The sequence below is a fragment of the Carettochelys insculpta genome, chromosome 14 (assembly GCF_033958435.1).
Source record: "Carettochelys insculpta isolate YL-2023 chromosome 14, ASM3395843v1, whole genome shotgun sequence".
Lineage (NCBI taxonomy): Eukaryota > Metazoa > Chordata > Testudines > Carettochelyidae > Carettochelys > Carettochelys insculpta.
In genome coordinates, this window is record NC_134150.1 from 18,492,545 (window position 1) to 18,508,257 (window position 15,713).

General features: G+C 45.9%; 1 protein-coding gene across 1 annotated transcript in view; it reads left to right on the plus strand.

Moving 5' to 3' along the window:
- ABCC11 (ATP binding cassette subfamily C member 11) overlaps positions 1–15,713 on the plus strand; it is a 92,107-nt gene that overhangs the window by 68,056 nt on the left and 8,338 nt on the right. The window contains 1 exon segment of the mRNA XM_075009128.1: positions 4,409–4,574. Coding sequence (XP_074865229.1) covers positions 4,409–4,574 — 166 coding nt within the window.

Here is a 15,713-nt window from a genome sequence, read left to right on the forward strand (position 1 = left end):
CTTGCTTCGATTGAGATCCTTGTGAGAACTCCTCATCCAAAACTCGAGACCAAACCGACTCATCAGAAATGTGTCCTTGATCATCCTTGGGCACAGCCACCCACAGCTCCTGCTGGGGGCTGTGGAAGTGGTGGCTTGCACATCCCTGTGGCCTGCGCCATTTCCTGCATCTGTATCAGGATGGTCTCAAAGCAGGCCTTCTATGTTTTAATGTAGTGGGTCCCATTTTTAAAGGGCTTCAGTCTATTATTTAAACCTACATCTGCAATTCTGAAAGCAAGCACTATGGAATTCAAAGAGCTAGAGAGGCACTAGAACCGTGGTTCTCAACCAGGTGGATGTGTACCCTTGAGGGTACTCAGAGCTCTTCCAAAGGATACGTTAACTCAGTGTTTCTCAACCTTTTTAAGAATTAAAAAATTGGACTTATTTTATGTTCATCTATTTTTTCTATTTATCCTTTTTGCACATTGTTAAGAATGATGGCAAGTGTATTGCTTAGAGGCAATTTCTTCAACCAACCAGTTATGAAGTGGGTCTGTCCCACGAAAGCTCATCACTGAATAAATCATTTTGCTAGTCTTTAAAGTGCTACATTTCTGCTGTTTTGTTTTGTTGAAGTACAGACTAACATGGCTTCCTCTCTGTTACAGTTATAATTAAGTTGTTTGTACAAATGTGTTGCAAAGGTAGAAAAAAATTGTGCATCTGAAAATTATAGGTACTGGGGGTTCTTATTTTTATTTAAAGGGTTACTTCATAAAAAATTCATTCAGCTGCACATCTACCAATGTAATTTATGCCATCATGTGCCAGCAATGCCCCTCTGCCATATACATCGGACAAACTGGACAGTCTCTACGTAAAAGAATAAATGCACACAAATCAGACATCAGAAATGGCAATATACAAAAACCCGTAGGAGAGCACTTCAATCTCCCAGGCCACACAGTAGCAGATTTAAAAGTAGCTATCCTGCAGCAAAGAAATTTCAGGACCAGACTCCAAAGAGAAATTGCTGAGCTACAATTCAGCTGCAAATTCAATACCCTCAGCTCAGGATTAAAGAAAGACTGTGAATGGCTGGCTAAATACAAAAGCAGCTTCACCTCTCTTGGAGTTCACACCTCCAGATTTACTGATGACAATACAACTCAGCCTTCCTGACTGAGCTACCCTCATTATCCCCAGCCTTGCTCTGGCCTATTTATACCTGGCCTTGCAGATTTCCAGGACCAGCATCTGAAGAAGTGAGTTAACTCACGAAAGCTCATGCTCTAAACTTTTCTGTTAGTCTATAAGGTGCCACAGGACCCTTCGTTGCTGCTACAGATCCAGACTAACACGGCTACCCCTCTGATACTTCATAAAAAAAGGTTGAGAAACACTGCACTAGAGTGTACAAGTAGCTCACTGAAATAAAATGGGACTGTTCTTGGAATAAGGTACTATTCAGTGTGAGTAAGGCTCATAAATAGTAAAGATAGCCTATGTTTCACGTAGATGCATTGATGCAAAGTCAATATATTTTAATGTGGGTGAAATATCTGAAGTCTTAGCATTAGCCTGGTTTGAAAATGGGCTGTTTAAAAATCATAGGACCCACCCACACATACACGATAATAATTTTGTTAGTACATGTAGCCATTTAAGAAATTACACCCATATGCATTAGCTTTTAAAGCTGAATCAGAAACCCCTCTAAAAGACAAATACGTACAAGCTGATGCCTATTCCCCATCTACACAGCCCCTATTTCAAAATGTTAAATTGAAATAGGCACTACTCCTCAAGCAATGAGGTTTACCTATTTAGAAATAAGCCATCCACTATTTCAAAATTATTTCCAAATAGCAGTTGCATGATGTAGATGCTAGGAAAGTTATTTCAAAATAATGGCTGTTATTTTGAAATAACTTTGCTGTGTAGACATACCCCGTAGTCCTCTTTGCAAGTGTCTTATCTTTTTTTGCCTCTAACTCATGTTTAAAATTTCCTCAGCACTTCATACAATAGACCACAATTTGCTTATCTAGGACCCAAACTTCCTCTCTTTGGAGTCACCAAGGCTAGGGCTAAACTGTAGCCATAACCTGAAATTGTGTAAGTTATTTCGAGGTAATTTATTCTGACCTCGGTGCCATCCAATGGCACCAAAGTTCAAAATAAGCTTCTATTTCAAACTTCCCACTACACCTCTCACAGCTGGGCCACACACAGAGCCTTTTAGCATGCAAGCCACCCCCCATACTTCTGTATGTAACTGCAGCCTGCCAGCCACATAAGAGCTACACTCCAACTTTTACCAGTGTTGGTTGTAATGCAAGATGTCCCCATCATTCCCCTTGTCCCACATTTTCCCCCAGAAACGTATGTCATATACTGCCCAAACTGCTCCTAGACACTACAAAATATTTTAAGTCCGTTGTTCCTTTCAAAAAAAAATATGCATTCAACTTGTCACACAAATGGAGTTACCTAGGCACTTCACCTTGAAAACACCAAATTAGCTAAAACAAGCTTATTAACTGCAAAGAGACAGATTTTAAATGAGCACAAAAGTGAAGCATGGAAGTCAGGGATCATTACAAGAAGAATAAAGATAAGACATTTATAAATACCTAACTTAACAAACTTAAACTATCAGATTCAAGCAAATTTTCTCACCACGTGCTTTCAGCAGTCTTAGGGCTTGTCTATATTTATGGGAAGATCGACACACTGGTGGTCAATCTTCCGGCGTTCGATTTTGCACATCTGGTGAAGTAGTGGCAAAATTGATCTCTCTGGTCTCAGCCATCAACCCTTGTACTCCATGCTATCACGCGAAGTAAGGGAGATTGACGTGAAACTATAGAAGCTAGGTCTTAACTAGGGAAATAAATTGATTCTGATATGTCAAGTTTAGCGTGCAAATGTGGTAGCTAGAATTACATATCTGAAATTGAATTATTTCCCTAATATAGACAACCTACTAATCAAACCAAGTCAGGATCCTCCCCCAAAGTCCAACAAATGCTTCCTTTCAGACTTCAGGTGTAGCGAATGTGAGGGGCAGGAAGAGGGAGAGAAGTGGGTGCCTTAGGGTGTTTGCCTCTCATTTTATGTTTTCAGCTTGGTGCTAGAAGACAAGAAGGCCATCCTGTGAAAGGACGGTCCCTGCTTTTTTAGCTTTCTTTGTTTCCCTTCTTGCTTGATGACTCTGTTTACTGCCTAAATGCAAATTAAGACAAGCACATATTCCTTTGTTTAGGACAGTCCTGTTTGCTGCCTTCTGTTTGGGCAGGGCTGTGGGGTTTTGAATATGTGTTCATAACACTATACAGTTAAATCTTACTTTACATCCAATGTTGCCACACGTGTTGTAGCAGGATGATACTGAACAGCAAATTATGAGTTGTCAAATGATATCTTTCAAGGCACAGTTTATACAAAGTTTATTACAATACCAAGTAGCATATGCATACAGGGCATATTCTGCCACAGTGACAGACTTTTGTTTGTTTATTTGTATAGTCATATTAGTGTTGGAAGATTAACTATCTGAATAATACTGAAAGAGATCACTAACTTTGGGTGTGTTTCATTTTCAATTGGCTATGTATCCATTCAGTCATTCTCAATGAAGAGGAAGAAGGAAGTTATTGCTAAGATGATCAATTGTCTTAAAATTTTCCCACCTTGTGGAAATTTCAGTTTGTAACTGGTATCCAATGATTAAAATGAATATTCATTTAGATTTAAAAAGACGGAAAAGAATGCTCACCCAACCTGGCCTTGCCATTAGCTAACAATAATTACAGCATCCAGAACACCAGCACATCCCCATGAACCTTCCTGCACATACCAATAGCAAGTAACTGAAACAAATTACAAATCAAGGCCCTAATCCTACAAGCATTTATATGTGCTTAACTTAATGAGTAGCCCCAATGAAATCAGTATGGGAGAAATCTTGAAAACAATAAAAATAGAAGAGTTAAAAATGAGAATCCAATTTCCTCATCTGGGGTTTCTTCTGAGAATGTGAAGTGTAAGTAATATTTGATTTGCACCCCAATTCTCCAAACACATATGTACTTAATATTTCTCACAGGAGCAGCTGTAATATATGAGTAGTCCCCCATGTAAAGCATGCATATAAATATTTATAGGATTACAGCCCCAATCAAAATCTCCCCACTTTGCAAACTTTCAAACAAACTTAGTGAGAGAATTTAATCATCTGATTTTCATTTATGGTCTAATGTGATTGTTAAAAGTAGACGTTTATTTTCTAATGCTTAACTTGATACATTCCATTTTTAATACATGCTCCTGTTTATTCATATATAGAGCATTATAAGGGTAAATTTTTTTTAAAAGATACATATCGTTTGGTTAAAAGTTTTTTTTCCCACATCAGATCGATCATACTTCTTGATGAAGCCACAGCCTCAATTGATTCTGAAACTGATGCACTAATTCAGTGTACAATCAGAGATGCATTCAAGGACTGCACAGTTTTAACCATTAGGCATCGCATAAACACTGTTCTGGAGTGTGACTGTATTCTGGTTATGGATAATGGAAAGGTACAGACTCAAAGAAGTTAGATAGGGAAAAGACCTATTAGATACATGTTTGCCAAAAGGTGCTCTGCAGAACCGTGGGGTTCTGCAAAGGGAAAATAAGGACTCCATGAGAAAATTCCATTACAAGAGCTGACTCCTCTGTGGCTCCCTGCCCTGCCATCACTGAAACAGTAGAACTAAATTTAATTGGTTTAACAGCTGGCAGGGTGGCAGGAGGGATCCAGCCGTTAAACCAAATGAATTTAGTTCCATTATTTCGGCAGTGGCAGGGCAGGGAGTTGCAGAGAGCCCCTTACTCCACCTGAGAAGCCTCACTCCCCCCCGGCCCCAGGGACACAGCTCAGCTCACCCCCACCAGCAGAACACCTTCACTCTGGCTTTCCTTCCGCTGGGCACATGTGGCCACCTGGCATAGGCTGCCCAGCCAGGGCCATGGGTGGGTAAAACTTGGGGATGAGGGCAGATTTGGGGGCTAAGATGGGTAAAGCCTGCATATGGGGAGTGGGTTTGAGGAATGAGGGGATGGTAAAGCCTGGGAATGGGGTTCCGCAAAATTCTTTCCAGTTTAAAAGGGTTCCGTAGCCAAATAAAATTGGGAACCACCATATTAGATCATATAATCCACCTCTCTGCCACTGTATAGTTATTCCTGTTCATTAGTGCCATGTCTGGTCTACTTTAAAAGGTCTGAAACAACAGGGTTTCCACTACTTCCTTTGAGCAAAGCTGTTGAATATACATCTTTTCATTGAAGCTTTTCACTAAGTTTCTTCTTAAGTTCTTCCCATTATTTCTTTTCAAACCCCAAACCTTCCAAAATATGGTCTTCCTTTCTGGTGTTTACACCAGTCAAATATTTAGACTTTTGCCATAGTCCTTTCATTATTGCTCAGTCATGCCATATGTGCTTAACTTTTTCAGGGCTCATGTCTGTAATGTGCTGAACATTCTGGTCCCAATCCAGAAAATAAATTAAATTTAACTTTAAGAACATGTCATCTCATTAGCACATACTTAATTTTTTTTAAAAAAAATCCTAGCTAAGATCCAGAGTAACTCAGTGCATTGCAAGACTGAGACTTTGATTTTATTTTTTTTTAATAAATCAGGGTTCTTCTACTCAGGAATGTTATATTGGCTAAACTGCCTCATTAATTTACATGGATATTCTTATTCTGATATAAGAGTTTCGGTTTGGTTTGGTTTTGGTTTTTTTGCTTAAGCTTATTGTACTTACAATAAAACAAACTAAACTGAAAAGCATTATTTGTATTCTGCAATGAGTGTGTCCATTCCAGAGTTTGTCCATGAGTGTTTGGAGCTTTATATCAGTTTAACAATATCAGTATAACTTGAAAAACTTTCCTATGTAGACAAGTATTCAGTTGTTCCAGCCTCCTAAACATTTTTACTTCTCTTCTCCAAATTCCCTATTTGTTGATAGCATTTTGACAATTTGGGACATAGGATATAATGCAATATTCTGGGTATAGTCACAGCAGAGTTATATTGACTTTTAGCTGACTGTTATGCACAGTGATGGTTTTGGCTCTGATCCTTGTTGGCATAGATCTTGATGGGGAAAGAAATGGAATGTGTGACCTCTGCACCCTTTGATCAGAGAGCCATATGTTGGGGTGAATCATAGAAGTCCTCTTAGGGTTGACCCCTGGTGTGCTTATCATGTCATTGATGCCTGACTTCCTGCTCTTGGAGTTGCCCCCGCTCTGTCCTGCTGGGCCAGATCTTCTGGCTTCCCCCAGGCAAGGCACAGAGTTGGCATTATCACCCCCAGCAGAGTAATACAGACACAGAATCAGTTCACATCTGGGAGGACACAGGTCTCAGGGATCAGCACCCAGGAAACCCACCACCAAATGGGGTCAAAACTCCAAACAAATCCATCTTACCCCGTGTAAAAGTTTTACACAGAGAAAGCTCATAAGTCCACCCCCTTTATAAATAAAAAAGATATGCACAGGGTTGCTCCCTCCTCCACGTAACAGTGATTTACACTGGGCTTGGTAATGAACAAAAGTGTTTTTATTAAGTAAAAAAGTAGGATTTAAGTGGTTGCAAATGAACACAGTCAAATCAAAGTAAGTTACTAAATTAAAATGAACAAAAAACAGTTAACTATTTCTAATCTACTAAGAAACTAGTTACATGCAAATTCTTACTTAAACAGTTGTTCTCAACTGTTTCACAAGCTAAGCAGCCTCCTAGCCTGTTCAGTCTTAGTTGTTTTCAGCAGGCATTTTAGGTGGTAAGTGTATGTGGGGGGTGTTTCCTGGTATCTATTACCTGCCCTATTGTTTGTCCATTCCCCATCCCGTTATATCTGTTTTGCCAAGGCAAGAATTTTTTGTGATTCATTCAAACTTATTTCACCATGAGTGGAAAATTACCAGTTCCAACATGGGTTTCCACATCAGGGCTACGTCTACACGTGAAGCCAACATCGAAATAGCTTATTTCGATGTAGCAACATCGAAATAGGCTATTTCGATGAATAACGTCTACACGTCCTCCAGGGCTGGCAACGTCGATGTTCAACTTCGACGTTGCGTGGCACCACATCGAAATAGGTGATGCGAGGGTACGTCTACACGCCAAAGTAGCACACATCGAAATAAGGGTGCCAGGCACAGCTGCAGACAGGGTCACAGGGAGGACTCAACAGCAAGCCGCTCCCTTAAAGGGCCCCTCCCAGACACAGTTGCACTAAACAACACAAGATCCACAGAGCTGACAACTGGTTGCAGACCCTGTGCCTGCAGCACGGATCCCCAGCTGCCGCAGCAGCAGCCAGAAGCCCTGGGCTAAGGGCTGCTGCCCACGGTGACCATAGAGCCCCGCAGGGGCTGGAGAGAGAGCATCTCTCAACCCCCCAGCTGATGGCCACCATGGAGGACCCAGCAATTTCGACGTTGCGGGACGCGGATCGTCTACACGGTCCCTACTTCGACTTTGAACGTCGAAGTAGGGCGCTATTCCGATCCCCTCATGAGGTTAGCGACTTCGACGTCTCGCTGCCTAACGTCGAAGTTAACTTTGAAATAGCGCCCGACGCGTGTAGCCGCAACGGGCGCTATTTCGAAGTTAGTGCCGCTACTTCGAAGTAGCGTGCACGTGTAGACACAGCTCAGGTGTCCTGGCCATATGTGTTTGTAGGACCAACAACAGTTAGCGCTTATAGAACAAACAAGACTATTCACAGGTTGCTAACTTGTTCACTGAGTCATCCAGGTTCTGGGGCATCAGTGATTTCCCTCATTAGTATATTTAGAACTACAAACAAATCCACACTTCATATTTCTAGTTTCACATACAAGAATGATACATGCACAAAATATGATATAGATTCAGCAGACTAACTGTGAAATTGATATTACATGATCTGTTTGCATACACATTCATATCCGTAAGCTGATTTTCCTAAAGGCTGGGAGGGAGCAGGCCTGTGCCAAGCCAGTGCCACTTCAGAAGAGTCTTGGTTATGCAAGCTGGTAATGGTCAGAACAGAATCTCACCAGCAATCTCATCGTGCCCTTGTCCCTCACAAGCTAATAAATTGTCTTTTAGATAATATTGAAATGTTTTTTGCTGATGCATTTCTGGCTCTATGTATTATCTCATAGAATTCTGGGTGGTTCTAATGTACCATGAGTATGAGGCACTTTGTGTCAGAATATCATGAATTGGTTGATAAATGTTTCCCTCTCACTAACAAAATAATTTATTAGGTGAGCTTTCATAGGACAGACCCACTTCTTCAGACCATAGCCAGACCAGAACAGACTAAGTAGAGAACCAAAAATAGTAATCAAGGTTGACAAATCAGAAAAAAAATTATCAGAGAGCAGAGGGGTGGGGGGAGTCAAGAATTAGATTATGCCAAGTATGCCAAAGATCTGGGTCATTATAGGGACTCTTTTGCATACTTGGCTTAATCTAATTCTTGACTCCCCCCACCGCTCTGCTCTCTGATTTGCTCACCTTGATAATTTTTTTCTGATTTGTCAACCTTGATTACTGTTTTTGGTTCTCTGTGCCATAAATATTGAGTCTGTTCTGGTCTGGCTATGGTCTGAAGAAGTGGGCCTGTCCCAAGAAAGCTCACCTAATAAATTATTTTGTTAGTCTTTAAAGAGCTACTGGACTGCTTTTTTGCTTTAAAAGCTAACCATGTAATTGTATTGATAAGAAGAACCAAGGACTGCATGGATTGCTGACGTTCTGCAGCATAATCATAGGCAATGTGTACACTAGAGGGTTTTGTTGACAAAACACCAAACAAAAGAGCCGGGGAGCATCCAGCTTCCCAAGGCATTTGGTCAACAGAAAATTGACAGAATGCAGCACTTTTGTCAACAGTTTTATCCCACTCCCCATGAGGGACAACACTTCTGTCAACAGAAATCTCTCAATAGAAAGCCAGTCTGCACATTCTGGGGGGCCCTCTGTCGACAGACGGGGCTTCTAGGACACCAGGCAACCCTGTCTGCTGTGCTTTGGTTGGCCGTTCTGTCAAGAGAGTGTCCAGGCAGTCCAGCCCCTCTCTGACAACAAAGCAGATCACTCTAGCAACCCACTTGGTAATGTGGCCACAATCTGTCACCAGAAGTTTTGTCAGAAGATATCTTCTGTCAAAAACTTCTGTCAACAAACCATGTAATCTAGACATAGCCTCAGTTTGAATATCACTTAAAGGCAATATGTTTTTGCATCTCAATTACTTTGAGCACAAAAGAAAACTATGCTTCTTTGATTGGAAATAGTGTTTGTCTTTTGCATGAGAAGAGGAAAAATGGATTTGCTGTTCCGGAACCTATAGACTTAGTCCGAATTAATCTTGCAAGTGTATATGGGGAATATTAATTTTTAAAAAGATAAATCAAGGGAACTTGTTGGTAAAAATCACTAGAATCTAAGTCACTGACAAAGTCCTCACTGTCTGTTTCTTCTCTATTTTAAATTCACTATATCTTGTCAAACCAACCTTCTAAACAACTTTAATTTATCTGCTGTCTTTGGTAAAATACCACTTTTTAAACATGACTTTTTGCCTGCAAAATTCTAGATAAAAATATAAGTAGTAGCTTAAACTAAATAACAAGCTTTAAATAGAAACCAGAAGGACAGTTTTACAAATCTGCTGTGTTTGTGAAGAGAAGCCCTTGTTACTGTCAATCAGTTGAGTAACAGAATAGTTTATAAAATCCCCCACAAAGCTAAATGATTACTCTGGATTAATTCTAATCTATTTAGGTATTTGAAGATGCCTTGCGCCGTTGTAAATTACCATCTTACCTCACAAAATTGGCAAGACCCACATTAAATGTGATTCAGCCATTTTTCTAAAGCCACGTAAAACAGTAATAGAAACATGCGAACAAGGCAGCATGGTTTGGCAATTAAAATGCAAGAACTTTTGGGCTCTATTCTCAGCTCTGCTTGTGACTCACTCTGTGATCTTAGGTGAATCACTTGCTCTTCCTGGAGCTACATATGTTTAAGGTTAAAATTATACTGTTCACCTTTTTTTAATATTGCAAAATAGGAACTGGCTTCTCCATTTTCAACAGTCATCAGTTCAGCAGAGTGCCATATTTAAATAGGAGTCACAAATAATATTTATATATTACCTGAATATGTGTTAGTTGTACCTTTATTGTAAAAGGTTCACCCTCTTCATATGAATGCCACTTCTGGCCCGGGGCGTGTGTCTGCACCCGCTACCTACTTCTTATAGTTCAAGCACAGGGTGGTGTCTGAGGGCTCCCTCCTTTGGATTGACTTAGGACCAGTTTTTTTTCCTCCCCCTGCACCCTGCTCAGGTAGCTGTAGAGAGGACGGAGCAGGACCAAGGCTCCTCTCACTACTCTGGGTCTCAGCCCCAAGATCCTGTAAATTTCAGTTGTCTGCTGCATCCCGTTCATTACAGGTCTACTGCTATTCTCACTCCCCTGGGGCCCACACTCTCCTTGCTCTTACCCCAGGCCTTGGTTCCTAGCAGCACCCTGTATGGGGCTCTGCAGCTCTTCTCACCAGCCCAGCCCCAGTCTTGGTAGCTGACTCTGTGCCTCAGGCCAATCTGCAATAAACACCCCTCAATGAGCTGTCCATGGTACTGCTGCTTTCTCAGCCAGCCAGTCAGCCAGTTTTCATTCCTTGAGTGCCAAAGAACTTCCTGGCTCTAACCCAGCAGGCTTATTTATACTGATTTGCTGGGCCCTGATTGGCTCCCTCTCTAGGGAGACTGGAGGACTTTCCTGCTTTTTCCCTGGGATGTGGTACGGCAAGGGCACAAGCCTCTGCAGGGGGATTCAGGGCCTTGTCCTCCCTATCACCGAAATCCTCCCCAGACTTCATTGTTTCAGTTAGAGCTAAAGAGGTTTTAATTAATTGTGCACTGTCCAAAAGGAAAAAAAAACTTGGTTCTTTCAAAAGATATTAAAAGCTAGGGAAGACATGTTGGGAGATTGACTGAATCGAGGAGGGAGAATGTTATGGGATTTCATGAGAAAAAGGAGCCAGGAATCACAATGGAGGGTTATTTTTTTACTAAATTGAAACTTTCACTATCTTAAAGCTATTTGAAGTCCTCATATTTATTGGTGATCAAAAATCATTCTCCACACAACTACAGCAATGCAAGAGAGTATCCCACAAATTATGCCACAGACAATTCCCGCTTCCCCGAACCCAGCATAGTATTGTGGCAATGGAAGATTTCTGTATTCCATTCTACCTAGCCTCTTATACTGCACCTATTCCAGTTGTGGCCAAGTACCAACCAGACTCCCATTCCTTTGTCCTTGATTCTACTTCCACTAATATTTAAGTTCCAAAAGAATTTTGAGGGTTGCAGAATTTGATGACAAGGAACAGCTGAGTATGTGAGCCATGTATTTCACTGTACTGGCATCATTTGTGTGATTCAACTGGAAGGTGCAACTCACTACAAGGTCTGAGTCCAAATAGCAAAGGGTTCCTCTTAAAATTAACACACCACCAAGTAAATCCTCCTACCCCTAATTTTCTGGTACCACAAAGTATTTTCTCAGCCTGTGTACTCATAGTAAGAAATAATTCCACACTCACCAGCCTAGAGGCTGTCTATGAAACAATGAAAATACGTCTGCCAATTAATCACAGTTAATGCAAGCAATTAATGTAAAACAAATTAACTAGATTAAAAATAGTCATAATTAATCATAGTTCTAATTACACTGCTAAGCATTAATAGAATACAAATTTAAATGTATTATAAATATTTTGGATGTTTTTCTACATTATCAAATATATACAATACAAAATACACAGTGCTCCCTTTATTATTTTATCGCAAGTATTTGCTCTGTAAAAATAAATGAAAGAAATGGTATTTTTAATTCACCTCATACAAGTGACTCACTCCTATTACATGTTCTTAACAACTGAATGAACAAGCTTACTTGCACTTACGGGAAATCATGCTGCATGCTTCTTATTTACAATGTCACCTGACAGTGAGAACTGGCATTTGCATGATACTGTTGTAGCCATTGCAATATATTTAAGTGCCAGAAATGATACATATTAGCCATGTCTACACGTGCACGCTACTTCGAAGTAGCGGCACTAACTTCGAAATAGCGCCCGTCACGGCTACATGCGTCTGGCGCTATTTCGAAGTTATCTTCAACGTTAGGCGGCGAGACATCGAAGTCGCTAACCCCATGAGGGGATAGGAATAGCGCCCTACTTCGACGTTCAACATCGAACTAGGGACCGTGTAGTCGTTGCGCGTCCCGCAACGTCGAAATTGCGGGGTCCTCCATGGCGGCCATCAGCTGAGGGGTTGAGAGACGCTCTCTGCAGCCCCTCAGCTCAATGGTGGCCGCGTGGAGCAGCCCCTTAAAGGTCCCCTCCCCCTCCCTTCCTGTGCAGGAAGCTGAGGGAACGTGCAGGCGGCAGCCCAGACACGTGGCCAGCCTGCACGTTCCTCAGCCAGCACAGAGAGCCACCCCAGCTGCGATGGCTGCCCGGCAGCCCCCCCAGCGCCCCCAGGGGACCCCTCCCAAGGGGAGCCAGGGCAGCCAGCCCAGCCAGGCGAGCAGCCAGGCTGGCAAGCGGCAGCGGGGCCCCTCCTGGACGGAGGCTGAGCTGCGGGACCTGCTGGGGCTCTGGAGCGAGGAGGAGGAGCTCCAGGTAATGGGGAGCAAGAGGTGGAACGCGGATGCATTCACTCGGCTGGCCGACGGCCTGGCTGCCCAGGGTCACCCTGCCCGCACTCCTGATCACGTCAGGAGTAAGGTGAAGGAGCTGCAGCAGGGTTACTCCCGGGCCCGGGATGCGGCCGGCCGATCTGGGGCCGCCCCCATCACTTGCCTCTTTTACAGGGAGCTCAGGGACATCGTGGGCCCCCGGCACACCTCCTCCCCTCCGGCCACCCCTTGATACTTCGGCTGACGAGCCCCAGCAGGCCCTTCAGCCAGAGTCTGCCCCGGAGGTAAGCCCCGCACCCGAGGGGCCCCCCCCGGAGCCCACCCCCGGGACATCATGGCAGGAGGAGGAGGAGGAGGGGGGCTCCTCCTCTGCAGAATCCGGGCTGCAGATCCTCCTCCTGCCATCCCAGAGCAGCAGCCGGGCCTCCGCCCCCCGGGGATCTCCGGACCGTGGGAGTGGACTGACAGGTATGTACCCCCCTCTGGTGTACACCCCTGGGCTTGAGGGGCGGGGGGTAATAGATATGTGTCCAGGGCCCCCCACATGCTCACATGGCCATGGCCCCAAGGACAGCAGGGCCATGTCCCTCACAGCAGTGCATCAGCCCCTGCCCCCCCCACCCCGCACGACAGTGCCATGCCCCATCCCCGGGGCACGGGTGAGCGGAACCTCGAGGGGCCCCCGGGAGGAGGGGGTGGGACAGCCCGCAGCAGCAGCAGCAGCAGCATGTGATGGAGTGGGGGGAGTGCAAAAGGGAGACTCAGGCTAGATATGAGCAACAATAGCCGAATAGCTCCCAGGGCAAAGGATGATCATGGGGCTACAGCTGGCAGGTGACACCTCTGCCCTGAACAAAGAGGAGGGAGGAGCCGAGCTGGCTTTGAATTGGGGGGGAGGGCGGGGGCCACAGGTAGAGGCTAGGGGAAGGGAGAACTGGAAGGCAGCCAGCCTGAGGAGGGGGAAAGCTGCATCCCAGAGGGGCACCCCTTGGGGTCCTCTCCCCACGACGGGTTGGAAGGACTGTCTCTTCTGACAGCTGGTGCTATCACTCCTGGGAGAAACTGGGCATCTGTGGCCTAAAAAACCTCTTCTGTCAGACCCTGCGGAGTGAAGTGAGAGTTGCTCCCACCCGGGGACGGGGTGCAGTGCAGGGGGACCCCTGAACCCCATCCATCACAGCAGCATCTCCCGGGGACGGGGATGGGGAACCTGCAGCACAGGGCTGGGGGGGACAAAGGCCATGGATCGGGGCCCACACTAACGCCTGTCTCCATTCTTCTTCCCCCCTCCTCTCCTGTGTCCCGCACCTGCACCATCAGAAGGACCGGAAGAGAGCGCTGGCGAGGCATCAGTGGTCCCGGAGACCCCTCCGGGGCCATCGCTCCAGGCAAGCCCCTCGGCCGAGGACTGACTGGCCCCACGGCGGGCTAGACGGCGGACCCCGTGCCACCACCAGCTGATGGCGACGGACCCCCAGCTGCTGGCCATCCACCATCAGCAGCTGGAGGTCGCGGAGCAGCACCTGCAGCTGCAGGAGCGGGCGCTGGCCTGGCACCAAGAGGCATGGGGGGCCTACATGGAGACTTTCAACCGCCTCGTGGACTACCTGGCCCCCCATGCCGTGCCGGCCGCCGCAGCACCCGACGTGCCTGCTCCACCCGCCGCACCACCAGCTGCTCCGCACGTCACCGTCCCGTCCGCCGTCGCCCCGCCACCCACCGCCGAGGGCCGGAGCGCCAAGGGACCCCTGGAGCCAGCTGAGACTCGCCGGGCATATCTTCTGGTCCGCCCCGCCCCCAGCCAGCCCTGGACAGGGCTGCGGCTGCGGCGGGGCTCCTGGCCACCCATGCCCAGTGCCGGACTTTAGGGGCGAGGGACCCGGGACGTGGCCCCCCTCCCTTGTATATAGTTGGGACTTATTATTTTGTGCCCCCCTTTTGCCCCGTCCCGCCATGTAAATAGTTCTCCCCTTTATCATCCCTGGTTTTCTTTTTATTACTGAACACACTTTTTTATTACTATTGTTTTATTTGTACATATTACTTTGGTTCCACACATGTTGTATATAGTTTATTCTTGTTTTATATTTATAGTTAAAAAAAAAGTTCTAAAAGAAAAAGCAGTTTAAGTTCAGCCACAAGTGCGTGCTGTCATTTGTCCAGGAAAAGTGGGAGGGGGGTGCGGTTGGGTGCTCCATGGTGTGGGCATTGGGGCAGGGAGTGTGGTGGAGGAAGGGGCGGGCAGTGGGGGGCCTGGCAGAGTTCACCCCGCGGCCTCATCATCGAAGTGGGCCCACAGGGCCTCCCGGACCTGGGTCCCTTCGGGGTCCACCTGCCGACTGGGGGCAGCGGGTGGCTGCACGTCGGCCCTGCTGGCCTCCACAGCCCAGCTCTGGAAAAAGGCCTCCCCCTTGCTCTCCACCAAATTGTGCAGGGCGCAGCAGGCACCCACAATCAGGGGGATGTTGTTGGGGCCCGCATCCAGGCGGGTCAGGAGACATCTCCAGCGTCCCTTCAGGCAGCCAAATGAGCGCTCCACCACCTGGCGCGCGTGGTTCAGGCGCTGATTGAAGCGCTCCTGGCTAGCGGAGAGATGGCCCGTGTACGGGTGCATGAGCCAGGGCCGGAGGGGGTATGCTGCATCTGCGATGATGCAGAGGGGCATGGTGGTGTCCCCCACAGGGATCTCCCGCTGGGGGATGTAGGTCCCCACCTCCAGCTGGCGGCACAGGCCCGAGTTCCGGAAAACCCGGGCGTCGTGGGTGCTGCCAGGCCAGCCCACATAAATGTCCTGGAAACGGCTCCGGCTGTCCACCAAGGCCTGGAGGACCACAGAATGGTAGCCCTGGCGATTCATGTAGCGTCCTCCACTGTGATGTGGGGCGCGGATGGGGATGTGAGTCCCATCCAGAGCCCCGAAGCAATT